The sequence below is a fragment of the Protopterus annectens genome, chromosome 7.part1 (genome assembly GCF_019279795.1).
Source record: "Protopterus annectens isolate FY-2018-M chromosome 7.part1, PAN1.0, whole genome shotgun sequence".
NCBI lineage: Eukaryota > Metazoa > Chordata > Ceratodontiformes > Protopteridae > Protopterus > Protopterus annectens.
Genome location: NC_056740.1, coordinates 80439106 through 80466907, shown reverse-complemented (window position 1 = coordinate 80466907; position 27802 = coordinate 80439106). Strand labels below are relative to the sequence as shown.

General features: G+C 37.5%; 1 protein-coding gene across 1 annotated transcript in view; it reads right to left on the bottom strand.

Annotated features, from left to right (window-relative positions):
* LOC122807556 (thrombospondin type-1 domain-containing protein 4-like) overlaps positions 1-27802 on the bottom strand; it is a 1503485-nt gene that overhangs the window by 451513 nt on the left and 1024170 nt on the right. The window contains exon 6 of the mRNA XM_044078471.1: positions 3407-3509. Within this exon, the coding sequence (XP_043934406.1) occupies positions 3407-3509 (103 nt within the window). The remainder of the gene's footprint in view (positions 1-3406; positions 3510-27802) is intronic.

Sequence of the window (27802 nt, the reverse complement as noted above, 5' to 3'; positions counted from 1 at the left end):
TCATGGTATTAGAAACCGAAAAAGATTTGGAGAAATTTAAAAAAAGGGAGAGGAATGGGAGTAATCTTTGGTTAAGGGAGTGGCTGGTGAGTAGAGACAAGACTAAAAAAAGTCTTGATCACATACTACTCAAGAAATAATTGTGACTCTTGAATGCCTATTTAAAAACAAAGTAAAAAAGGCAATGTTAGTAAACCTACATCTGCAGTCGAAGTCTAAACATTTGTTAAAATCTTATATTATTTACTTTCTCATAGTAATTAAAACATCATTAATCTGCTTTCATTTAAAGGTAGAAAAAACAAGGTCTATATTAGATCACCGAGTGGTTAAAAAAGCAAATGGTGATTAATCGTCCCTATGTAAGCGAAAGCTTACAATTTCAAACTGTCAGAACAGCAATTTTTTTCCTAGGGAAAAAAATCGCTGTTCCAACAAAAAAAAAAACATACTTTAAACATTACATTAAGTGGGGGGCTTAGCCCCCCACACCCCCGATGTGGAGGGCTGTGGCCCCACACCCCACCTACTTAAATATACCAACTCCGAGACCGCACTATAGTGCCAAAAATGGCAAAGTAACTTAAAAGCTTAATATTTTGCCGTTTCAGGCTTTTGAGTTCAACCAAGATGCATTCGAAAGAATGCATCTTCGGTCTTCTAATAGGGAACTGAAAAAACACACCTTATTTATTTAGTCCCCTTACATCATCCTATGGCCTCCTACCCTAGTCTTACACGTCCATTGCCAGGTGTACCTGGCATCTCCTAACACCCTAGACATCCTCTATATGGCTGGGCCCGTTATGTATACTAAGAGTGTTCTGAGGAGTGTGGCCATCTCATCTGCCAGGGGGTTTCTTTGTTATACCCATCCCTGCCTGCCCCCCTGAAGTCCCCTTGTTTCCATCTTAAGAGCAGATGTGCAATGTAGATGCGCTGGCATACTCCCCCATCTTAATCCTTCATTTGGCCACACTCTCTTCTCATGCCCCCAGCCTCTACTACCAGCTAAATGAACCAAGGTTGTTTTTGGCCATCGTCAGGGCTTTACCACTCTAAGCCACCTGAGGTTGTAACACTCTAACATTCTAACAATCCTTCTTCTATTTTACTGAGACATCTTATAAATTCTAAATCCAAACAATATACAGTCATGTAGGCTGAGTAATCCACAAAGTAGACCACTCTAAACATATAGCAAAAATGGAGTTAAACATTCTAAACTGTTTCATAAATGATTTTCTATTACATTTCCTAAGTAAGACACTACCACACTAGATATAATAAAACATTTAAAAAAGCTTCTTAAACGTTAAGGCTCAGCTTTATTTCTGTATTACAACTCTATTTTATTCTATGTACTATGACCTACCTTCTATTGTACGTATGCCACCTCAGTTCTGGATTTTGTATGGTAAATGACAGAAAACAATCAATATCAACAGTACAAATTAATGTTAAAGCAAGGCTTTTAAGAACCACATAAAACAAATTATATCTGCATACATCACTAGTAGTATGTTGACTAGAGTAAACAAAATGCTTCCTTAGTTTTTATTTCATGGCACATTTAGCACGAATACTGGAGTCTAAGAAAAATGCTTTAATCACAACAGAAATATGCTATCATATTGTGTGAAACCTCATTCCCTGGTTCTGTACAAAAACTGTCATTTCAACTCAGTGCAAAACTACCTCCTCTATTATTCCAAGTACAGCTTATCAGAAATTATGATCAATTACAATCAATGGTACCAGTAAAGATGAGCTTTATCAGTAATGATATTTAACAATGGCCTAATGCTGCATTCTTTCATGAAATGATTGCTTGCTGAAGTCCTGTGACTCTGATAAATAATATATGTGGAGCAATTTACCCTTTTTCATTTTTCATCCTTTAGTGGATTACTGAAAACATTAAAGTATGTATAACAGATCTGTGACATAGTCAATACAAAGTGAAATGGTAAAAGTACAGCCTCTTGTATGCTGACCTCAATTTCGACAGTCCGTGGAGAACATACAGACAGTTGATGTTACAGGAATTTAAAATAAACTTTACTTTCATAATCACTATACAACCCTGTGCCATTGTTTATTATTGCGACAAAGGAATGGAGTGAAACAATCGGCAGGATCTGTAATACTTTCAATATCATTGTATCCAGCAACTGCTAGACAAACTGTGCATCTCACAATATAAAACGACATTAGGCAAAATCAAACTTAAACTCAAAAAAAAAAAGAGATACATTTCCTTACTTCCAGTTCTAAATTAGTTTTACACTGAATTTGACAACAGAACTGCTTTCTGCCTTTACTCTGTTATCAAATAATAAAATCAGTCTTCGCTACTGTTTAGCATTGTACTTTTATATCGCCACTGATTTCTACCACTAATCTATTAAGGTATTCCCAGTCAGTTATCTCATATTGTGTTTAACATGTCCACACCTAGATGGCATGTCATGTCCACTACTCTGTAATTTCAGAAACTGCATTTGCCTTCCGAAGCCCTACCCATTCATGGCTCTGAAACTTGCAGAAACAAAGCACATGTTGCTCAGCTGATATCGTAAATAACTATTTATATATATATATATCTACAAATATTTACAGACTTAAAGAAAATGTGTACATACAGAACCAAAGCAGAATCAAATATTCCTTTATAAATTAAGACAAGATTGCTACTCTATCTATTCGTTCTTTACAAAAAAATAAAAAGAAAAAGAAAAACTTTTTAAAAACTAAAAGAAAACTTTCAAGCATTTGAAGTTTCTTACTCTGAAGACTTTGAGGTAATGTTTTCAAGACACACAGACAACTGTATCACCTTATTTAAGCAATGCTCATTTAGTCTAAGGCAAGGAATGTAAATCACCCACATAAAAATGTCATGTGATCCTTAGCTGTAATACTAAAATGCACTTCTACTTGTCTTGAAATGATTTATTATATAAATAACACACATGCATCTATAACTCTCAGCTGTTTCTTATTATGCAGAATAACCCTGATTTTAGCTCATATTTTTGCCCTGCCCATTGTTTACTGGTAAATTACTGAGGACTACAGCCAATAAATAATTCAGGTACTAGAGTTTCACATCTCTTATTGTTCAAAAAAATGTATTCCAATACAAAATGTCTTGCTCTATTAACTTTTTAAGTGGATTTATAGAGTAATATTTTAAATCTTTGCACACTGGGGGACTTTGCTTCCCTATTTTTGAGGGCATTATCCCTGATTTTTGAGTAGAAATGGTTGAGAGCTATGCATGCATCATCAAATTCAAAGAATGTGGGGTAAAGCAAGATAAGTAACATTTGAAGGATATGAAAGATAAAACTATGTAATAAATAAAAAACGTAAATGGAGTTTTTGCCATTCCTTATCTTACCTTCATTGAAAGGTTCCCATTCATAATACTGCCCCATGAAAGGCTTGCTGTTGTAAGATGAGCACTGCACTTCCCTAATGTTTCTACTGTTCTCTGGACAAGGCTGTAATGATGATGGTAAAGAATAATAATATGGTTATTATTATTACATCAAAAGAAAGAAACATCATTCTGAAGATAACAATACACATAAATATTAACATGTTGCTGAAACTGTATGTTTATTGAGTGATATCTAAACACCACACAAAAATAAAAGTCATGAATAAATTAATAAAGCAACAATAAAATAGCTCTTATAATAAATGGCTGAAATAAAAATATCATCCCATATGGTAAACTTGCAAGAAAAAAGTGCACCTTCAGAGACTTTCTAAAAATAACCTTTAAGTTTAACATTTGAAACCACCAAGGTAATACATTCTACTCTTGTTTGACTATTGCAGGCAAATGCATGCCTCGCACATGTTTTAGAAGCATCTTGGGTTTTACTAAAAGGGCCAAATTATACAAGGACTTGGACATGGAGTAACATGCAAGACTGAACAGTTATTCTATTCCCAAAACCAAAAGATAAGGTTCACCAGTCCTCATTCAGTATATGCTAATGAGGAGTGGAAGAGCACTAGATTGGATTCCAAACAGAAATGGGCTCAACTTGTGAAAATAATTTGGCAATGTATGCTTCCAAGGCTCAGAAATGTACAGAGCTGAATCAGTAGCAAACCTTATTGAAATGAATGGGCTTCTTGGCAAAGGCGGATGCTCCACCTGTATGTGAAATTATATACTGCAGGCAGTTATTGGTGGGAAGCCAGACACCCTTTGGTATCTAGTTGTACATATAAATGGAGATTTACAGAAGGTTCTGGAGCTGACAGGGAAGATACATTGAATCATGCTTGTGTGAAGTGGGTGTAGTAACAGCTATCCCCTAAACACCTTCAGTGATAGTCCACTTTAGTGTTTTGGTAAAAAATAGAATTCATTTCCTGGTGGTATAGTGCCAGCCTGACTTCCTGGACAAGGTGAATGCAGGCACAGTGACTGTGCTAGCTATCATGCCTGCATTCATAAGTCCACCCTATAGGTGGGGTGGATGAGATGAACGGCTTTATGGCAACTGTATGTCAGACCTGATATTGCAGGCAGGCAGTCCCTTTGCAATTCCATGTGAAACACACAGATGAAGCTGTTGTGCCCAAAAACTTCAGCCAGACAAAGTGACCCTGACAGGTCCTTTAGCAGTTTCAGTATTACACTCAGAATAGGCAAAGAAGTCCATTATCATAGAATGTTACAAAATCTCATTACCTCTTCTGGGTGGAGTTGCACTCAATTCCAGTGAATACCTCACCATTACAAGATGTTGAATTGGGAGCAGTGCAACCTTCATAGATGACATCCCAGGGGTGGGTAAATTTCTTAATTCAGAGTAATGTGAGTAGAATGGCAGAGACCATTTGCTCTGACTATGCTCATGTCTTGGAATCCATCTCACACTATATCAATAGACAAGCAGACCTAATTAACCTGTAAACAGGGCAAAATAGTTTCATCAGGAATGCAAAACCCAGGACTTGTAAGGCTCAAAATGTTAGTAACAAAATCTTAAAAGTTGCTCTTACTGCCACCAACAGCCAGTCAAAAAGCAGGTGTGATATGATGATGTGATGACACATTCAGTATTTTGGCTGTGGAATTATGGACATAACAGAATGGGACCTATCAAGAGCAGAATCATGCAGCTCACACTACAGGACCAAAGATGGAAAACAGTCTCCCCAGGCTTCATGAAAAGGAAGGGAGGAATTCTGAATCAAACAGTTTCACGCCAAGGAAGTGAAAGGTAATCTTAAAAGGAACTGGACATCTTCATTCAGTCTGACCATTCCTGCTTGGTGTGTAGCATCCTGCAGGATGCCCTATTAAAAATTTAAGATAAAGTGGATTTTTCCATTTTGTAACATTCTGAATTCAAAAATCCAAATATCAACATCAGACTCAGCACAGTAATAAAGTAGCCTGGTCAGTCCAAGTTCTTTTTAGGGACTTATTTGAGTTTTAAGCTGCATTTGGTTGTGCTTTTACATTAAGAAGTTCCAGGATCAGCCATCTTGTGGAAGAAGGTGTTTACCTGGTCTCTCTGAGTTGGAAGCCACTCTAGTGAGCTTAAAGTGTATTTGTTTATTAGCCAAAGGGCACAGGTGTTAGTTTTCAGCTTTCCTCTGTCTGCTATAAATTAGGTGCATTTTCATGGAGCTATTTGCTGCTCACTGGTGGTTAGCAGTACTCTATATAGTAGCAAAAAAATAAAGCTAACACTTAGGACTTTAACCCATAATGCAGAAGGGTTTTACATGGACCTAAGCTTAGGGCAGCTGGATAGTGTCATACAACACTAAGCTCATAGCACTAGACAACACTAAGGTGACCCCTGTAAAACCAAGACTCTAAACTGTAATAGCCCAACCCTAATTCAGGTCCTAGCAACATGGATTTGCAATTTTCTACTGTCTCTGTGGCCATCTTGGTAGATGTTGGCATCCTGAGACAATGCACCAATTGATTCTTGTAGTCAGACAACCATTTAATCCTTAAAGAAACTAAGACAGTACATGAGAGACATATATACTAATTTCCTTGGTGGCAAAAATCTTGCATACAAACAAGGTTGTCAAAAACACACACACTTTACCCTTCATACATACTGCTCACCACACAGGCACTTAAAAGAAACCTCTCCAAACATAAGACCTCTTAAGCCATCAGACTGCAACACCTACCCTCAGCAATCACTACAGCACATACCAAAAACATCCAACACCACACATAAGCCTACACCTAACGATCCCCAAGAACAAAGCCCGTAAGGCAAACAAACCCTTTACCTAGTACTGATGTCATAGGGAATTCTATTGTATGACACACAGATACTCCTCCCACTAGAATGGACAAGGAGAGGATAATGGTTAGATGCCTATCTGGAATATCATGCATGCACTCAAGTCACTGGATCACAGGCACTACCAATATGATTGTATCTTAGCTCATATGGATGTAAACGACCTAAGGTTTACTTCACTGGGCTGTATGAAAAGAGACATTATGGATCTCTCTGAACATGCATCACAGATAGGTACTTGCCCATGCCTTACACTAAGCAGCATTCTCCCTTCACCAAGGATGATGACACAGTATGAAAAGAAAATGATTCATTTTAATAATTGACATTAGCAACCTACAGACACTGAACTCATCCCAGTTTGGTTTTGTTAAGGGAAGGTCTTGCCTACTTAACCTGATAGAGTTCTTCAAGAGGTTTACAATGGCCATGGATGAGGGGAAAACAATGCATACCTACTTCCTTGACCTGGCCAATACCCCACTCAGGTATTGTTGGAAAACTCTGAGAACTAGGCTAGTGTACCACTTAACCTCAGCCTCAAAGGCAAAACAACATACCCAACACACTAGTCATAGGTGACTCTATAGTCAGGCACACTGATGTCCCACTCACCAGGCTAAACAAGGAGAAAATTACAGTCAGCTGCCTGTCGGGTGCCAGGATCTGCTAAATAACGCATGCACTCAAGTCATTCCATGATAAGTACAAATACAAATCTGTCATTGTCCATGTTGGACTGAATGGCCTGAGACATACCTCCCTGGAGTACATGAAAAGAGAAATGGAGCATCTCTCAGATCTTGGAGCCTAGGCAGGTATGATCCTAGCCCTGAGTAGCATCCTGCCATCGCCCAGAATGATACCACAGTACAAGGACAAAATGACTGAATTCAACAATTAGCTAAGCTTCTGGTGTCATTCTAAGGGGATCCAGTATCTGTCTGTCTTAGATAACATGACTGACAGACCACGATGCTTTGCCAGAGATGGCCTGCACCTGTCGCCCTTGGGATTCTGGATACTGGCTAAGGCTCTTGCCACCCCATAGTGCCTTTTTTAGGCAAGGTTCAAATGACAAAATTACCACCATAACAGGCACAAGCAAGCAAAATCTGAGGGTAATGCTACTTAATGTTAGAAGTCTAAACCTCAAAATGCACTCACTTGAGGCACTCCTTAAAATGGAGAACATCGACATCTGTGCAGTGACAGAGACCTAGTTCAAGGCTCCAGAGAGCACCCCTGCAATACCGGACTACAATTCATACTACACATTTTGGCCACCTAACCTGGACTGAAACACTAAAGGTGGAGGCATGTCCATATTCACCAAGGACATCCACACCTCCAGGCTAGTTGCCCAACATAATGCATCCGAAATTGACCAGGTGCAACTAACTCTAGGCAAGACTGCAGTCCAAATTGTAGTTTGCTACAGATCCCCCACCATGCCCCAAGATTCCCACTCCACTTTTCGTAACATACTGGAAAATATTAGGGTACAACCAAATGCCCTAATACTGGGTGACTTTAACTACCCCACCATTAACTGTGAAAACTACTCATGTACCAACACATTTGCTCAATGTTTTTTAGAATTCATAAATTCCAACACCTTGGATCACCTTATCCATACCCCCACCAGGGGCACCAGTATACTAGACCTGGTCATTACCAACATGGGCAACTGATGCTCCACACCAAAGGTCAGCTCCTCCTTGGTCAGATATGACCATAAGCTAATCACCCTAGACATCCACATCCTGCTCCCACGCCCCATTAAGGTAACCACCATAAAAAACTTCTCCAAAGCCAACTTCATGCTTCCTGAGACAGAAGTGGCAAACTTCATGACACCCGTGCAGATGGAAAGAAGAAGTATTACTGCTGAATCTTACACCAATGCACTGTACGAGCACATACTCAAGTGCATGGACCATGCCATCCCACATAGAACCAAGATGCTTTCCTCCAAAAAAAGGAAGCCAATCTGGTGGTCCCCTGCCATAAACAATCTCTCAGCCTTAGTAAGAAGCTGAGATCCCTCATAAAATCCTCCAAAGCTAGTTATGAAAACAAAATTGCCACAGATTCTTAAGACAGCCACAAGGCATTCTATAGTTATGTCAAGAATCTCAATGGCAACACTCCGAGCTGTTCTGAGTTACAGCCCAATGGCACTAAATATACAGAACCAACTTATATTGCCAACATCCTGGCAGATAGGTTCAGTGCTAATTTCACCCCCCCCCCTCCCCCTAAAGGGCCTATCTCGGTACTAGAAAAATGCCAAGTCCCAATAATCACAGCTGCACAGGTAAAAACTACACTCTCCAAAGCCAATAATACAGCATCCATGGGAACAGACAACATCCTGGGCTGTGTTCTACATTAACTACAAAATGAACTGGCACCCCACCTAAGTACCATGTTCAATCATATCCTCACTTCAGGCTTTGTGCCTAATGAATGGCACACAGCTACAGTTATCCCACTCTACAAGGGGGTATCCACCATGGACCCCAGGAAATAATGCTCTATTAGCCTGATGAGCTTGACCGGAAAGGCCATGGAACATATCATCGTGGAACTTATAAACAAAGACATTGGTAACCTTCAAACTCTGGACCCAACCCAGTTTGGGTTCGTGAAAGGTAGATCATGTCTTCTAAATCTGACTGACTTCTTTGAAGCAGTCATCAGAGCAGGGGACAAGGGTAAGGTGGTTCACACAGCCTATTTAGACCTTGCCAAGGCCTTTGGCACCATCCCCCACTCTGGAATCATAGATAAACTCATTAAACTGGGCATAAATCCCTATGTCACGCGATGGGTTGCCAACTGGCTCACTGACAGAACCCACACAGTGAAAGTAGCCGACTCCAAATATGACTCCAGATCAGTGATAAGTGGAGTACCACATGGTTCGGTCCTGGGTCCCCTCTTGTTTGGCATCTACTTCTCTAAAGTTCAGGCCAACACTGAGGGTCTATGGCTAACAAAGTTCACAGACTGCAAACTGGGAGGCATTATTGAATCCCCAAATGATGTGGACATTCTACAAAAGGGCCTCACCGAGACAGATGCCTGGTGTCAAAGCCATGGCCTCAAGCTCAATGCCAAAAAAATGCATAGTCATCCCCTTTGGGAAAAGCCCTGTGCCCATGAACTACCACATATTTGGTAGTCCACTTAACACCGAAACTCTGATAAGAGACCTAGGGACACAGGTGGACAATAGTCTCTCCTTTGATAACTACATCACCACAGTAGTCAGGAAATCCTTCTACATGGCACACCTCATCATAGGTGGTACTTGGCTATCGGCCCTAGGGCCTATACAAGCCTAGCCATAACAATTCCCTGGCTATTTCTTCCACAATATTTACTTCCCTGGACCCCTATCTAGCAGAGTGACTGACATGACCCCAGGGGTGAATTTCCTATCTCCCATCCAATTGTCAAGGTTCCTTTTGAAGAGGGCCAAAGAGGCACTCTGCTTGACATGTATGGACAGTCTATTCCAGAGTCTGGGGAGTCTCTGGGTCAGGAAACTATCCCTCCAGCATGTTTTGTTCATTGTGAAGACAAGGTTTAGATCCCAGGAGCATGTGGGTCTGAGGGAATGGGATTTCTTTAAGTGCAGCATGTCCAACAGCTCTGGGTTTGACATGGCCTTGTATGTTAAGAAGAGATCACCTCTGAGTAGACGATATGCAACAGAGTATAGCTGGAGTTTTTTTAGATGGTCAGCATAGGGAATCTGCTTTAGGCCTGTGATTCTTTAAGTGAGGCATTTCTGTGGCCTTTCCAGTTGTTGCAAATGTCTTGAGAGGTACATATCAAACAGGGCATTGTATTCTATAATGGGTCTAATGAGGGATGAGTACAGTGGGAAAATGATCTCCTTTTTTCTGGATGAAAAGCCCTTAGTGATGAGGTGTGCCACATAGAAGGATTTCCTGACTGTTGTGGTGATGTGGTTATCAAAGGTGAGACCACTGTCCACCTGTGTCCCTAAGTCTCTTATCACACTTTCGGTGTTCAGTGTAGTGCCACCTATGTGGTAATTCACAGATACATGTTTTTTTCCCAAAGGGGGATAACTATACATTTCTTGTTATTGAGCTTGAGCCCATGGCTCTGGCACCAAGCATCTGTTTCTGTAAGGCCCTTTTGTAGAGTATCCACATCATTTGGGGATTCAATAATGGCTCCCAGTTTGCAGTCATCTGCAAACTTTGTTAGCCAGAGTCCCTTAGTGTTGGCCTGTACTTCAGAGAAGTAGATGCCAAGCATGAGCAATTCCAGGACTGAACCTTGAGGTACTCCACTTGTCACTTGTCTGGAGCTGGATTTGGAGTCGGCTACTTTTACAGTGTGCGTTCTGTCAGTAAGCCAGTTAGTGATATGCCACACAAAAGGTTTCTCATCCAGAAAACAGGAGGTCATTGTTCTTCTCTATCCATCCCTCATTAGACCTATTATAGAGTACAGCGCTCCAATTGGTATGTACCTCACAAGACATTTACAACAACTGGAAAGGCCACAGAAATACCTAACAAAGAGGATCACTGGCCTCAAATAACTGTCCTATGCAGACCGTCTCAAAAAAACTCCAGCTCTAATCCTTCGCATATCGCCAAATCAGAGGTGATCTTTGCCTAACATACAAGGCCATGTCAAACCAAGAGCTGCTGGAAATGCTACACTTAAAGAAATCCCAATCCCTTGGAGCCACATGCTCCAGGGACCTAAACTTTGTCACCACAATAAACAAAACATGCTGGAGGGATAGGTTCTTGTCCCAGAGACTTCCCATATTCTGAAACAGACTGTCCATTCATGTCAAGCAGAGTACTTCATTAGCCCTTTTTAAGAAAAAATCTTGACAATTGGATGGGAAATACGAAATTCACCCAGAGGATCACTTCTGTGGCTCTATTCAACAGGGTCACAGGAAAATAATTTTTTTGGATGGCGAAAGCCAGGGAATCTTTATGGATAGCCTTGTATAGGCCTTAGGGCTGATAGCCTAGTACCTACCTATGAACCTATAAATACCTAAATAACTTGATGGATTGTCAAGTGGATCACAGATAGGAACCAAGGAGTCTGGCACTGTAGACCACCTCTACCAAGAGACTGGTCACCAGTGGAGTACCAAAGAACTCCAGGTTGGGCCTGCTCCTGTTTGGCAGGTACTTCTCAGAAGTGAAGACTAATGTCAAAGGCATGTGCCTCACCAGGTTCACAGATGATGGCAAATTTGGAGTTATCATAAACTCCTCCATGACACCAATGTACTGCATGAGGGCCTAACACAAACAAATGACCAGAGCAAAATCCACAGATTAAAATTTAGTGCAAAGAAATGTATTATAGTAACCTTTGGGAAAGTGTCCACCCTAGCTAATTGCTTAATTGATAAAACATGCCTAAGAGCTGATGCGATAGTTAGGGATCTAGGAACACATGTAGACAGTACTCTGGAATTCAACAAACATATAGCTAATGTAGGAAGAAAATCATTCTATGTCACCCAACTCATTACCAAGGGTACAGCATCCAGTGCCAAGGAAGTAATAGTTTCACTCTCCTCAGCCCCTATCGGAACCATGACTGAGTACAATGCTTCCTTTGGCATGCACCTAGCCAGGCACTAGCAGCAGTTGGAATGCCCGCAAGGGATCCTCAACAGCAGAATCCAGGGTATGAATATTCTGCCCTACACAGATCGCCTTAAAGACCTATCTCTGTATTCAGTCTCCTAGAGGTTACTGAAAGGTGATGTATGTTTGTATATAAGGCATCCTCACATCCAGCTCTGATGGTTCTCTTGCACATTTTCACGACAAACAACACCAGAAACACAAGATCCAAGGAAGTGAACTTTGTCTGCAACATAAATAAAACCTGCTGAAGGGACTAATATGTGTTTCGAAGGATCCCCATGCTAAGGAATAAGTTGTCCATCTATGTGAAGCAGAGTTCATCCTTGACCCTGTTCAAAAGAAACCTTGATTATTAGACGGGAAATCACAAATTTATCCCGGCCTGGCCCCTACATATCTGGTGACAGAGGTCGACAGTAAGTTAATTAATGCCCAACTAACATACCCCCCAACACACACACACACACACACACACACACACACACACACACACACACACACACACACACACACACACACACACACAAAACTCTTAGCCACCTCTTTACTGACATTACCCACCATACTTCCAAGGAACTCTGGGACAAAACTGGGTTGTTTTTTATAAAAAGGTTTCTAAAGCCCCTGGTGATCATTAGCCTAGTATGAACCTATGAACAAGATGTGCAACTGTTTCCAGTTCTGTTTTACAGAACCTGGATTTGTGTGTTTCTTCCTCATTTTCAATGGATTTTGTAAGACAATATGCAAGTAGTCCACTATCCTGGGCCACTATTACTAATCTTTCATCTTTTGGTATCAATTCACCCCTCCTTTACCATCAAATCTTGGTCAACATGTGGTTGTTCCTGGAGATCTTTGTGCTTGCCACTATTTTTGTGGATTTTCCTTTTTTTCATTCTTCATTGATCCTCTTCCTGATATTCTTTCTTTTGTTTTTTGGCTCATTCATTTGTTGTCTGATTTTTGTCTGCTGCTGGTTTGATTTCCATTCCTACGTGATAACGAACTGCTTCTGCTAAACTAAGCAGAGAGAATCATCCTAGACTTCTTCTACTCATGTTTTAAAACTTTCATTATGTCTGCATCTGATGAGGTCAGCAGATTTATATGCAGTCTCATGATTCTCATGATTGCAAATCCATACATGTAATCAGTTTCAAGGAGGCCTATACCTCCTTCAGAGTGCGCAATATATAATCTTAGTAAACACTGATTTTTATATTTCATTTGATAATCATAAATAATTTTTCTTGTTCTTGTGTCCAATTGATCCAATAATTTTTGGGCCAGTCATTCACCCCAAAACTGGAAGTTAGAACAGGAAGAGCAAATGGACTGATAGCTTGGTCTTTATTTCTAGATGTCAAGGCAGTTTTCAGTATTAGTTTTAATCTTGTGAAGTATTCCTTTCTGAGATTCATTCTTATTTATTCATGTTTTATTGCCGGCCATTCATTTATTTCCAAATATTTATACACTCACACCTACTCAAGTTCCTTTGTATCACATGCCCGTCCCAGGCTATTTTATAACATCTAAGAAAGTTTTAAATCCTCATTTAATGAAGTATGCAATTTTAAGTCATCCATAATAAAGGAAATGATACGTCTTTAAACAAGGTTGATTTCTGGAAGCGATTTTGTACCAGTAGCCTAATCTGTTAAGTAAACAGCTTAATGGGTTAAGGGCAAGTCAAAACAGCAGTGGTGACAAAGAATCACACTGGAATATTCCCCTTTGAACTTTGATCCATGGGATAATAATATGTCCTTTGTCATGGCTCATCTGCAAAGTGGTTTGTCATTGTTTCATGGTCACGCTAATGTAATTGATCAATGTATGGTGCATTTTATACAACTGCCAGTATTCCTTTATCCATGAATGTGAGATGCTGTCAAATGTATTTTTGTAATGCAGCCATGCCATACTTAAAGTCTTCCTCTTTACAACTCTGTATTATGGCATTAATTAGCATCAAATGATCCTTTGCTCTATATGACTTTCTTTGGTTACCTTTTTGTTTTATTACCATAATTGATTTTTGTTCCATATAGCTATAAACTCTGCATAGATTCCAGTATATAATTTGGATATTGTTGGAAGGCAAACTATTGGCCCATTGTTCTTAGGATGGCTTCCAGGTTCATTCTTAAGGAAGAGTATCATTCCAGTTGTTAACCAGGTTGGTGTTTGTTCAGAATGTGCATACAAGTAATTCTTACTCAGGGCAAATTCTTTGTGGTTAGCTGTTAATACTTTTAGCCAGAATTTAGCTACTGCATTTGGGCCTGGGGTTTTCCATTTAGGAGTTTTCTTAATCTCAGCTTCTCTAGCCATTACTTCATCCAATTTCATATCCTCGGAATTAGAGTTCCTTACTGTTTCTTTTAATTCTTCTAGCCATTCAGAATCTTTATGTTTAACAGGATCTTCATAAATACTTCTCTAAAATATGACTTTTTTGTGGTGTTTCTATTCCTTTTACTTTGTTTCCCAGTTCTGTATTATAACTTTATTGGTCATCAGTGAATTGCTTATTTTGTATTTTGCCTTCTACATTTTCCTGCCTGTGTTGATATTTTGACTTTATCATTGGCAATGATGTATGAAACATCCTGGTCTGTTCTGGTACTGTGTTGCTTTCCCCGTGTCTGTCTTTCTAAGTATTTTGATGATCTGTTTCCTTTTCTATATTCTTCCAACAGTAATATTTCTGTTTTAATTACTTTATAGTTTTCTCTGTTCACTGCTTCCATGGTGGCATTTACTTGCTCCCGTACTTCCCTTTGTTAATCTATGTTTTCCTGGTAACACTTTTTCCATTATTAATTTAGCTGCAGAGTAATATATCCCATTTTTGTTATATCACTTTAATTTCTCTTAATAGTCTTTATTACTGATTTCATATGTTCTACCAGTTTTCTAACATTTTGGTCTTATTTACTTTCTATAATCTGTTTTGATCATCTATCTTAATATGTCTATCCATCTCTACTAAATCAAGCAGGTCTTCCCTTAGACCATTTTTTATATGTGTGTGTGTGTATTGTAAAATGTATAATATCCAGGTACATTAGCCTGTATTTCTCTTCAAATATCTATAGAGCTGCATTTTTGTATCAATTAATTTGGCTTTCTCCATTTTATATATATATATATATATATATATAGAGCACCTTATATATCTCTATTTCTTTCCCATGTCCATGTTTCTTTTTTATACCTTTCAAAAGGTTCCGTGTTTTGTTCTTTACACTTTCTTACTTCCTCTTTTGTTTCTTTTTCCAAGTGGTCCAATATTTGTCTATATAATGTTTTTTTGTTGTTGTTGATCCTTTCTACTAAACAACATACATTTGTTTATTTGTAGCTTTTTACAATTCCTCTTTTGCAATATGTTTCTTTCTTCTAATATCTCTCTTAATCATTCTGAATATCCTTTATCTGGAAATTCTGGGCTTCCTGTATTGTATAACAATACAAAATGTCTTACTTATCCTCTGTAGTTCACTTTGTCATCATCATCCTGAGCCTGGTCTAACCCTCCTATAGGAATGTTTCCATGTCCTAAAATTCCACATTGCCTTTTTTCCAGTCCTGGCACTAGTATAAACACCAGGATTGGAAACTTTTGTATCCTGGTACTTCTGCACCCAGCTGTCTTTTTTTTATTTTTAAACCTACCTTTCTCCATGATATATAAAATACTGTCAATATAGCAATGTCATCTTGCTGAAATTTTGTGAAAACAGGATCTACCACATGAAGGTACCCACCAAGCCTTGAGAATGAATTCAGTTCCACCAGTGCTACTCTCACTTTCTTGCTGATTTCATCTCTCCATTCAGACCTAGTCAGTTAGAAAATGCAGTGATAAATCAGCTACCACCTTATTTTTTGATTTTCAGCTCTTTCATTCTGAATACTGTACCTCTTTATTACATTAAACTTCATCAGAAATTCATGTACTAAATGATGTTTTAAGTCACCAACAGCGTCAACATTCCTAAACATCTTTTCTTCTAAAGTGAAAACCTTTCTCAATGTAAACATATTCTCACAAAAATTCATTGGCTTATCTAAGCTATTTTCCAAAATTACTTATTCTATTTTAAAAATGTATAAGCACCTTTTACTCACATTATCATACAGTTTATAAGAGTTGGAAAACATTTAGTATATCTTGTATCCATCCTTAATAAAAGTCTGACACAGTAATAATAAAAAGATCTCACTATGCAGTATTCAGGGATTCACACCAGCTTTTCTTGTTTAAATTTGTTATCCCCTAATCCTAGAGGCTCACCTCACTTTTATGTTGGGTACTTTGCACACCTTAATCAAGCATAGGAAGAGTTTTCTAACAAAAGGTCCTGTCAACAAATTAAGTTGACTGCTCTGACTCGGAACTATTTCACTATACTACGTGGTACGCATCCTATAACCAATGTGAAACAGTCATACATAAAACACAATGTTTTAGCTGTTAAAACTGGAACTCAGCACTGCTTGTAACTGCTTACTAAGTCTGCAGCTGTTTAAAAAATCTGAGGCTGAGAGCTGGGTAAGTAATCAATAAATCAGAATATCACCTGCTACTGAACTAAGTATATAGGACAGACACTGGCACAAAATTTAAACTCAGCAATGTTTGTAAATGCCTATAGTTCCTACAACTGTTGGCATTTAATAAAACTCACATACAGCAAGCTTTTTCTGGTTCATATAAATACGTCAATTATAAATAAATAAAATTATAAATATCAATACATCCCTGAAGTATCCATTCATTTGTTTATTTAAAAATACTTCATCTTCACATCTGCACTCATATTTAGTTTTAAAAAATCTCCAAAATGAATTCATGCAGAAAACTTCACTTTTCTATGCCTTCTCATACACTGCATCAACTTATAGCTTGAAAAGCTCATCCAGTGCCCTTTATATTTATTTATCTCAAGGCATATTTATTACACTTTCCAAGAGATGTGCTTCTCCAAATCTGATATTGTATGTGTGCTCTGAACCATCATGGATAGCAGGACTTATAACTCAATATGTCCTACAGGATAAAACATCTGCCATGGACAGGTTTACAGTCCACCAAGAACCCATTAGTGAAATATTAATAGCGCCAGCTAGTCATACAAGACAAAATACTTGTCAGGTTCTGGTTGACTGTTGATTAACAATTTGAGCCCTGAATATTCTTTATCAGAACAAACATAATCCATTGGGTGCTTGCTGGACACCATATGCAAATAGATAATTTCAAAGAACTTATAATAAAAACACAGCATCTACTGCTGTAATGCCCATATCTTTTTTCTGATGTCTGCTTCCCTGTGGCTGCCACCACAGTCTTTGCAACACCACTCTTCTGCCTCCTCAAATTTCTGCATAACAAGCCATTTGATTCAGAATGTCTCACCTCTTTCATCAAAAACTGGGAGTCATCTTCTGGAGAAATTGATAAAAATGTTTGTGTATTTTATACAAACTACTAAACCACAGAGCATTTAAGTCATTAGAACAATAGTCTTAACTTGTCTTCAGCACCAGAATAACTTCTAATAATCTGTTTCAGTCATACCAAATTCCTACATCATTACTCTGCATCTGAAAGTCTAACAGCTTTTTTTCTAGAAGTATCTTACAGCACCCTCATGGAAAAATAACATAATATAACTATTTTTAATAAACAAAGAATGAGCTCAAAGGCCAATAAAGGCAAATATAGTCAGGATAACCACATAAAAATAGAGAGTATACTGAATTTTACTTTCACAACAACTCCTAGATATAAAAGTTTTCTATTGCCATCTCATATCTTGCAAGAAAAAGTGGTGAATGAACCCAAGACAAAAGGCAAAAAAAAAATGGTTGACCGTTCACTTGGTTGAAATCTCATTTTGTTGTACAAGGTATAGGGTACAGTAACAGCTCTGTAGAAGAAAAGTAGAAATATATTTAGATATGTACCTAGTCAGCTCTCATCATGTTGCTGGTGTTACCTACAAGAGACTCTATGCTTATGCTATTTCTATATATGTCCAGGCAGTGATGCATCTTAACTGAATATTCCTTTTTCTTAATGATTGTGCAACTGTGAAGACTGTATATTTAATCAAGGAGGAATGCTTAACTTTCCACATTGGGGCTTCAGAGGGATTTCCTCCTGTAAAAAACAATTTAAGGTACTTTTCCATATATTATATTTCCATCTATTTTTAATTCAACAAAATGAGATTATAATCAACTGATGCTTCTAGTATCAGGATGCATTTTTTGAGATTTAAATAAATGTCATTATACCAGATATCATACTCACATATCAGACATATAGACCACTGCTTCTTCTGGCATATCCATCCCTAAGCATTACAAAAATGAACTTTACAGAATCTGTTGTTTTTTTTGTTTTTTTTTTTTGCATGACAATTTCAAACAAAAAGGTCCAACAACTATAGGGACAAATCTAAAATTTATCATACCTTTTCTGGAATGTTTCATGAAACATCAAACACTGAAAAGAGTGAATCAAAAAAGATAAATAATTTTAGAGTGAATCTAAAATGATTGAAATCTGCACAAACTAACAGTAATATTTTTGCAGGGTGGCAAGCCTCCTTTCATCCCCAACCCCACCTGCTAATTATATATATATATACTAACTCCAAGCTCACAAAACAGCAGGGTAGGGGCAAATTCCTTGATGCCATTGCACTGTCATCTCATGCAAAACGCTGTTGTCAAAACTACCACTGAAAAGAATGCTCACTCATATGAGTGTTCACTTTTTTTTTTACATCTCTAAAAAAGTGTTTGCTCATATGAGTGCATGCTCTTCTGTATTATAACCCTTCTCTGTATACTTTGCCCACTAAAACTCAGTTTCCAGTGATAAACACAAGATATCCCCCCTATGAAAACATTTAGACCGTATGAGGATTGAGACATCTTCAAAAGATCATCCCATTTATCCAAGGTTAACTGCCAATTCCTCAGTCTTCCTCAGTCCATTATTTTTATAAAGTTACACTGTACTGTTTTAATTGCATATTCAGAAATATAAAGAAAGAGAAACCACATTCAACGGGTGTATCATTTATGTAACTTAAAATGTTAGAACAATAAAACATCCCATTGTCTTGGGGCTAAATCCTGAAATTAAGAGCAACAAAATTCTACCTCCAGACTACAACATATACTGACGTGACAGAAAAAACAAATGTGGTGGTGACAAAGCCATAATGTATAAACATATAGAACCAAACACTCCAGATTTCAGTAATGCTGAAATACTAGTCACCAAAGTAAAAATCAACAGCAATAAAAGTATAATAATAATTGTCGCTTATATTCCTCGCAGCAATAACCCCAATGCAATCAAGGACGTACTTCACTGGATATCTTTATCATGGCTTCTTATGAGAAAGTTAGTGGGTAACTTCAACAGCAACTGGAACTCTTATAACTCTGATAATCCCACTAATTTCATCAACCTGCATGGTTTTTCAAAGGTAATCCAATCTACTATAAGAACTGACAAAGCCACCCAAAAAAAAATTAGTCGTAGACTGGATCCTTACCAACAAACATTCCTCAGCCTTCCAATCAGGTTGCCTCACCAACAGTCTTACTGACCATCTCCCTACCTATTTACTTAGACTTCATATTAACCCCCCCAGACAAACATTTTTCCATCAAATTCACAAAAAAAAGAACTTCAGTGCTTGACTTTTATTTCATCATTACAACTGTGTGATTGGTCTCCACTCAGGGCTCTTCCTCTGGACACTAACATACAATACTTCAACTCCACCTTCCTAAATATACTAAACATGGTATCCCTTGTAAAACTAAAAAAGTAAAATCTAACTATGCTCTCTGGTTAACAAAAGATACAAGAGATTATCTCAAACAAGGACAAACACTGGGCAACCTGGCACTCCACCAAAAATCAAAAAAACCTTGACCTATACTGACAACGTTGTAGCAAAGACAAATCCCAAGTCAAACTAGCCAAAAAAAAAAATAAAAATCTCCCACACTTCAAAATTTAAAAAATATATAATTAGGCCCCAAAAAAGCAACTTTCTTAGAAACCAGGAACAATGCATAAAAACTAAAAATGAACTAGAACATAGAATATGCCTTTAAGTTTCAAAAGTTTTAAACACAGTAAAGCACTTAAATAGTTAACAAATTAGAACATTACTAAATAGAAAATAGAATAACAGAATGTACCAGAAAGCATATGAATTTAAATGAAAACATAAAGCAAAAATAATTCAGTTAAAACAAATGACTTCACAGAATAACAATAATTATAAAAATAGTACTAATAATAACAATAAGCTAGTTGAATACAAAAATGCACATATCCTAACTTTTATGAAATGAGGTTCCAACATACTTCCAAAGCTGTTATATTAAATATTTCACAGGTAATTCATTATTAAGGTCCTTTGGTTGCAAAGTATCATAAGTGAAAATAAACCAAGCCTCCTTCTGCAATAACAAATCAGAAGGATCGAAATATAAATCAGAACACATCAACACATACATTATGAAGAACCTCATTAAATCTGAATCACTATTATGATATTGGAAAAAATTTGATGCTACAGGATGGGTAGGAAAATTATTTTTGACATCTTGGATGTATTCATGTATCCTCATCCTAAGCTGATGCATGGTCTTGGTCTTACTAATGCAAAACTTATTAAAGGGCAAAGTAACGCATAAATCAACATTTTTGGTAACAATTAAATATTCTTGGAAATCTGAACAGCTTCCCATTAATGTTGTGTGTAGTTCCCTGATCCATGTAACTACAAGCAGTGTATCCCTTACACTAAGACTCCAAAACCTCACTACCCATATGTGTGTGTACAACTCTACTTGTTATACTAGATCAATTTCTATATGAAATACTCAATTTCTTTTTTTATTATCACATCCAATGTAATAATAAACCAATGTTTCTTCAAGATACATGATACACCTTCAACAAACGCAGCATAATGAGTCGCAAAATATATATCCTCCTTTCACTATGTTTACATTTCCAAGTAAATTGGTTATCTCCATCTAAAACCTTCTGCCATGTAGTAATGAGAAGATTGTAATTATAACCAATAGATAATAATCTATCAACTATATCAACAGCTACTGTCTGGAAATTAGTCTCATCCAAACATAAAGTTCCAATTCCAGTCCAACAGAATTCACCATAGTGGAGAGATCTTGTCAAGTGGCCAAGGTGTGCATACAAAAAATAATTCACTGAAGTTTCTGTTCTATATAATGTCAAAGGTATTATATCAGTAACAATACGCAACTTAACATCCAAATAATGAATGGTATTATCATGCATGTTGTAGGCAAAAGATAAATCAAATATATTCTTCTGTAAGCCTGCATAAAACCAACAAACTGTTCCTGTAAGCTTTGAGCTATAAAAATAAATCATCAATGTAGCATTTTTAAAACACCATATTTTTGACAAAGTAAGAATCACTATGCAAAAAAAATTCCTCATCTCATCCCATAAATAGATTAGCATAGCTGGGAACAAACTAGCTAAATCTAACTATATATAAATACTCTGTAATCCATTAACATTCACTAAAAAATGTTCAATGGCCTGTAATCCATATCTATGTTCAATAGTAGTATACAGACTACTAACATCAACTGTTGCAAAAAAATATCCTTTCTGCCACTTGATGTGCTTAATTTCCTTAAGGAAATGCTGCATTTCCCTAATGTGTGAGGGAAGAAGCATCACATAAGGTTGTAATATTTTATCCAAAATCTCCCCTACCTTTTCTGTGGGATCCCCCCAAGATATAGTCGGTCTCCCCAGTGGGCTTTCCATATTTTTGTGAACTTTGAGAAGGTATAAAATAAGGGAATATGGGGGTTCAGCATGACTAGTACATCTTTCAATCTTTCAAACAAAATGTCCCTATTAACCAAATCTTCCAGTAATGTCACAATACGTGACTGTACTAGTTGCAATGGACTGTGTTCTAGTAATTGATATTCAAATTCAATATGCAATAAGTTAAAACACATTTTCTTATAAAAAATCAATGTTTATCACCACTATATTTCCCTCTTTATCAGCTGGTTTTATTACAACATACTGGCCCTTTCCAAAGTTTGTAAAGCCTTACACTTCTCTTTAATAAGATTAAACTTAATCACATATTTCAAAGTGTTATTTAAGTATGTAATAATATCCTCTTTAACTAAGTCATGAAAAACAAAAGCTGTTGTATTAATAAAGGGCACAACAAATTTATTTTGACTCTTAAGTCCACCAATATTTCCAAAGAAATATCCTAGAAACAGGAACAAACTTTAATCCATTTCTTTACACATTAAACATTATATTTACATCACCATATACTACAATTGAATCAGAAAATTTAAAAGGATAAGTTATGTAAATAGAGTCATCAATAAAAGAACAAGAAACACTGTATTGATCAATATTTTTTCTTATTATGTTCCTTTCGAAAATTCCAAATGTTTTTCCTCCCTGGGCCTTCTTTTTGTCTGGTTACAACATTTGCATATGTAACAGTATTCAGCGACCACGCTTTCTCATGTATTGCCTGACTTTTCTCCTATCCCTTCTGCTGGCCTTGTAGTTGGGATAGTCCAAAAGAATGAGGATGATACCGCTCATTTCCAAAAATGAAAAAATCTACTACTTTGTATTACAGCAAAAACACAACAATAATCCCAAGAAATTTTAGGCTGCTATAAACAAACTCCTTCACCCCAGACACTCACCTACCCCTACCCCATCCTCATCAAATAATGGTGACAGCATCACAACACAGTTCAACACTTTCCTTGCAAGCTCTATTCATTCACTTTCCAAGTCTAACCTTACAACACTTCCATGCACCCCAAATACTTGCAATGATAGCAGCAATTCCTTCTCACTTAATCCCATTCAAAATGGCACCATAAAAATTTGTCTCAAAACTGAAACCTTCCACCATGGCTCTAGACAAACTCCCTACAGAATTCCTAAAAATAGCAGCCACTGCTATTGCCTATACTGTCAGTATTCTGATCAACTGCTCTATCTCAGAACATTATATTCCCTCATGCTGGAAAATATCTTATATCATGAGTTCTCTAACTACAGACTCATTGTTATCTTATCATCCCATTTCAAAATATTAGAAAAATGTAGCCACACACAATTTTTAAAGTACCTATTATCTAAAACCTCCTGTCTAATACTCAGCATGGCTTCTGCCCAAATCACAGCACCAAAACTGCCCTTCTAATTTTCACTAATACCATAAACCAAAACAGAAATAATGGGAAACCAGTCTCCTCTGGATCTATCCAAAGCTTTTTATACAGTTTCCCATCAGAAACTTCTTGATTAACTTTCCTCCCTAATCCTCAGGAACTCCTCTCTTAACATGGTTCCATAGTTACTTATCTGTACGACAGCAAGCTGTCAAATGGCTGCAAGAACTATCACCCTACTACCTGTTAACATTAGGGTTCTAAAAGTCTCAATCCTAGGTCCTCTTCTTTTCACTATCTTTATGAACTAACTCCATACATCTACTTGAACAGTCTCTGTGATTCAGTATATAGATGACTCGACTCTGATCTGATCTGTGCTGCTCCTTCCCTAAATCATCTAGTCACCATTACACAACAGTCCTTCCTATCTGTTGAAGCATGGCTATCTGACTCATAGCCATCTCTGAACCCTTCCAAAACTAAGCTGATGCTCTTTTACCCCATCAGACCACAAGAACCCCCGCCCCCTTTCCAAATCCATTCCTCAAACAACATTATAATAATAGCCGTAACTCAAACTATCTACCTATCCCAGTCCATCACCTATCCTAGTCCATCAAGAAGATGCATATGAAACTTGGCTCATTATATAGAATCAATTACATCCTGCCTAATAACTCAAGACAAGCAATAGCCAGAACTCATCTCCTCTCCACCCTACTATATGGTTCTCCTGTCTTCACTAACATTAGTAAAACTAACCTAACCAAGCTTGAAACCTGCTATAATACAACAGCCAAATTTACCACTAACACCCTACACAGGTCTCACCACTGCTCTACATTATCTCAACTAAGCTGATTTGAACTATCCCATTATTTAACTTACGCACAACTCACCCTCACACACAGACTGGTATATCAACCAGAAAAAAAATGCTCTTCAAACAATACTATTACCTTATACTAACACTCATACACTTTGATCCTCTAACAAATCTTTATTACAAGTCTCCAAATCAAATAATAAAGCAGGAAACTCTCTTTTCTTTAGCTACATCTCCAAAATTTGGAATTCTACCCCTCAGAGCATAACTGCTACTGACCCAATCCACCTCAAAAGCAACTAAAAGTCTTCCTCAGCAACAACTGGCTCTCCCCATGTACTAGTCCTAGTTAAACCTCTTCTTGCCTGAATTAGAATTCTATGTCCACTACATCCAACCCACTTACATATTAATTTACTCTATCTCATCTGCTGCAACAAATATCTTCCAACATCTTCTGAAGTACTTACCTTACATTTCACCCCTGCCTAACCTCTCTCCTATTCTTCTTCCTTCTTTTACTTCCCTCCTTTCTACTTACTATTCCTCCTTCTACCCTCTATCCCCTTCCCTTCTACTCTACTTGCCAGTCTCATTTCCACTTCTCACTACTTACTCTAATTACGTTTCACTTCATCCGTACTGTACATAACCTTCACATTGCTTAATTATTGTAATGTACTTATTTTCCCTAATCAAGATTTACTTTATATTCTAATCATTAGAATCTAATTTAATCACTGCATCCTACTTTTACTTTAAGCATTTACTCCATGCTACCCAATGTACTTTATGACATATATAATTCTTATTGTGTATATAACTTGTGTTTTTCTCTAAAAATTGTATAATTGTGTCTGGAGCTTTTCTCCCTGGGCCTCTGCTGAAAATGGGTTTTCACCCAGTTGGACTATCCCAGTAAATAAATGTTAAATAAATCAAATAAATAAATATATTTACTTCTTTCTAAAAAAAAAAAAGTCACATGGTATCCTGTTGTGAATTTGCTGTTAGACAAAATCGTATTTATCTAGAAGTAGTGTCCTTGGCTTCTACACGTGCCTAAAACCTATTTTTTTATTCATTATGTCTCCTAGGTCTAGGACATGCAGAGTGTTCTTTGTGCTTCTTTATAACCTGGAACACTGTGTATGTGTTTTTTTAATCTGCTGATAACTTTTTTGCCACTGTCACCATCACAATTAAACTATATACAAGTGGGAATGATAGATCAGCTGGAATAGTATGTAGCTATCACACTGAAGTTGGGGACCTGGGAACCTATGGAGACAATTAACTGTCTTTAGATCACCATGTATCCTCTAGTGTAAGAAAGTGCTGTTTTCATTGTGCTATTTCTTATTAAGGGTATGGTGTCCAGATACAGTGATGTGATCATTGCACTGCATTTTGCACTCATCGGGCTGATCATTGAGTATAATGAATTAAAAGGTTGTAAGGTTAATGATCCCAAGCTGGTGATGGTAGCCTTCAAGAGGCATGCATGTGGGAACCTGAACACATGAAGAAAAGGGCACCAATACCACCACTGTGAAATGGGTGCCAACATCAGTCATCATTGGTGGAATTGAAAACAAATAGAAAAACTCCTCCCATTGCTGTGCATTTGATATCTGAGCCTTGGAGCGCCCTCATCCTGGTGAAGGGGAACAAATGGACAATGGAAACAGCTCTATGGAGGCAAGAAAAAGGAGAGAGGAAAAAGAGTTGCACTGTGTTTTTATTTATTTTTATTTTACATTTGTTGACCAGGCTAGTCTAGCTGGATACATGCCCATTTTCAGTAGAGGCCCGGGGAGAAAAGCTCCACAACATAGAAAAAAAGACAAGAAACTTGTACCAAATAATAAGCACTTCAAAAGCAATGTTAGTAGGACAGACAACAAAAAATACATCAGGTGGAGAAATTATAAACAAAGGAATACAACTAGAGATATAAAGCATTTGGAGTCCTGTTATCACAAGATATAACATGTTGAAAGAATTACAAAGAGAACTATCATTGAGTATAAGAATATTAGTGTTTTTTTTTTTTTAGTAGTTCAGTGGAGTTGGTGAAGTTAAAGTACTAAGCTAGTACTAACGTAACGTAGTGAAGAAGTTGAGGTCAAAAGAACAGGTGAGTGACTGGAGGCAATAAAAGTTTCAGTCAGGGTTGGTACAAGGACAGAGCCATTGGGATTTAAGGGAGATTTTTAGGTGCTTTTTGAAAGTGGGTGTAGAGGTTAGTGTTATAAGTTCTCTTGGAAGCTTGTTCCAAACAGGTCCAATTGAGTTGGAGAACAAACAGTCCCCAGCTTTATTGTGGGATTTATGGTAGGCTGCTAGGAGCTTAGTAGCTGAGCGCAATGAAGAGAGGTTTTTATAAGGGCTAATAAGAGTACAGAGTATGATAGTATTAGAAGGTTGAAAGAAGATTTTGTGGGTGATGCCAAGTTGTTGTAGCAGTAGTTGATTATGTAGCTCCAGCCAACCAAGTTGTTTAAGATTTAATATGGTGGGTACGAAAAGGGGCTCCTGTGGCAAATCTGGCAATGTTGTTGTATGACGTTGCTAGTTTATTGAGATTAGATTTAGATAGGTTTGTAAAAATAGGTGAGGCATAGAGAAGGGTAGATAGCAGGTGTGTCTGAGCAATGGTAGCTCTCGCTGAAGCAGTGAGGAAGGGTTTAAGCCTATAAAGAGATCCAAGTTTTCTATTGACTGACTTGATGGTTAAGTTAATATGAGAATCGAAGTTCAGATTATCTAATGTGACACCTAGTAGTTTGGTAGTAGGCTCAGAGGATATTATCGTTCCATTATTAGATGTTATATTGAAGTCAAAGGTAGAGGATTTCTCTGTAGGTGTAAATAGCAATAATTTAGTTTTTAGGGATTAAGTAGGAGACAATATTGATAGAACCAGTTTTCAGCATCTGTAAAAACTTTTTGGGTAGTAGTTTGAAGCTCAGCTGGGGAAGATTCTGAACATATCAGTGTTGAGTCATCTGCATATTGAATGCAGATGGTTTGTGGAAGGGATTTATTTAGATCATTAATAAAGAGAGAAAAGAGGAGTGGTCCAAGAATGGAACCTTGTGGGACTCCAATTTTGATGGGAAGCAGAGAGGATATGTGATCGTCCCAAAGAACTGCTCGCTGTCTATTTTCTAAGTAGGAATTAAACCACTGGATTGCCTGGGAGTCTAATGCCAGGGATTCAAGGATTTCTGAGGGTTTTGGTACTGAGTGTTTTGGAACTTCAAGTAATAATTTTTCTTGTCTAGAAGTATTAGTTTCTTGCTTTAATTTCTAAGCTGTTTAAAGGTTTGGTGGTCAATCATGTTTTTAGTGCTACGCCATTTGGCCCAAGTTCTATTTCTCTGTAACATTTTGTGTTTGGTCTCTTTGGTTATCCAAGGAGCAGGCTTTGCTCTGGTTTTAATTGATCAAGTGGGGGCATGTTGGTTGAGAATTTGAAGGAATTTGTTGTTGAAGTAGGACGTTGCCTCATCAAGAGGTAAGTATTTTAGGGGAGACCAATTGCAAGCTTTGAGCTCTATTGAAATATTTCTTGTTCCTGGTTGTTCTGATAATTGTATGCTTGGGGATAGGGGTTATTTTTCTGGTAATATACGTGGGTAGGTGGTCGCTGATATCATCAGGTAGTATGCCTGTGGTGTTGATTT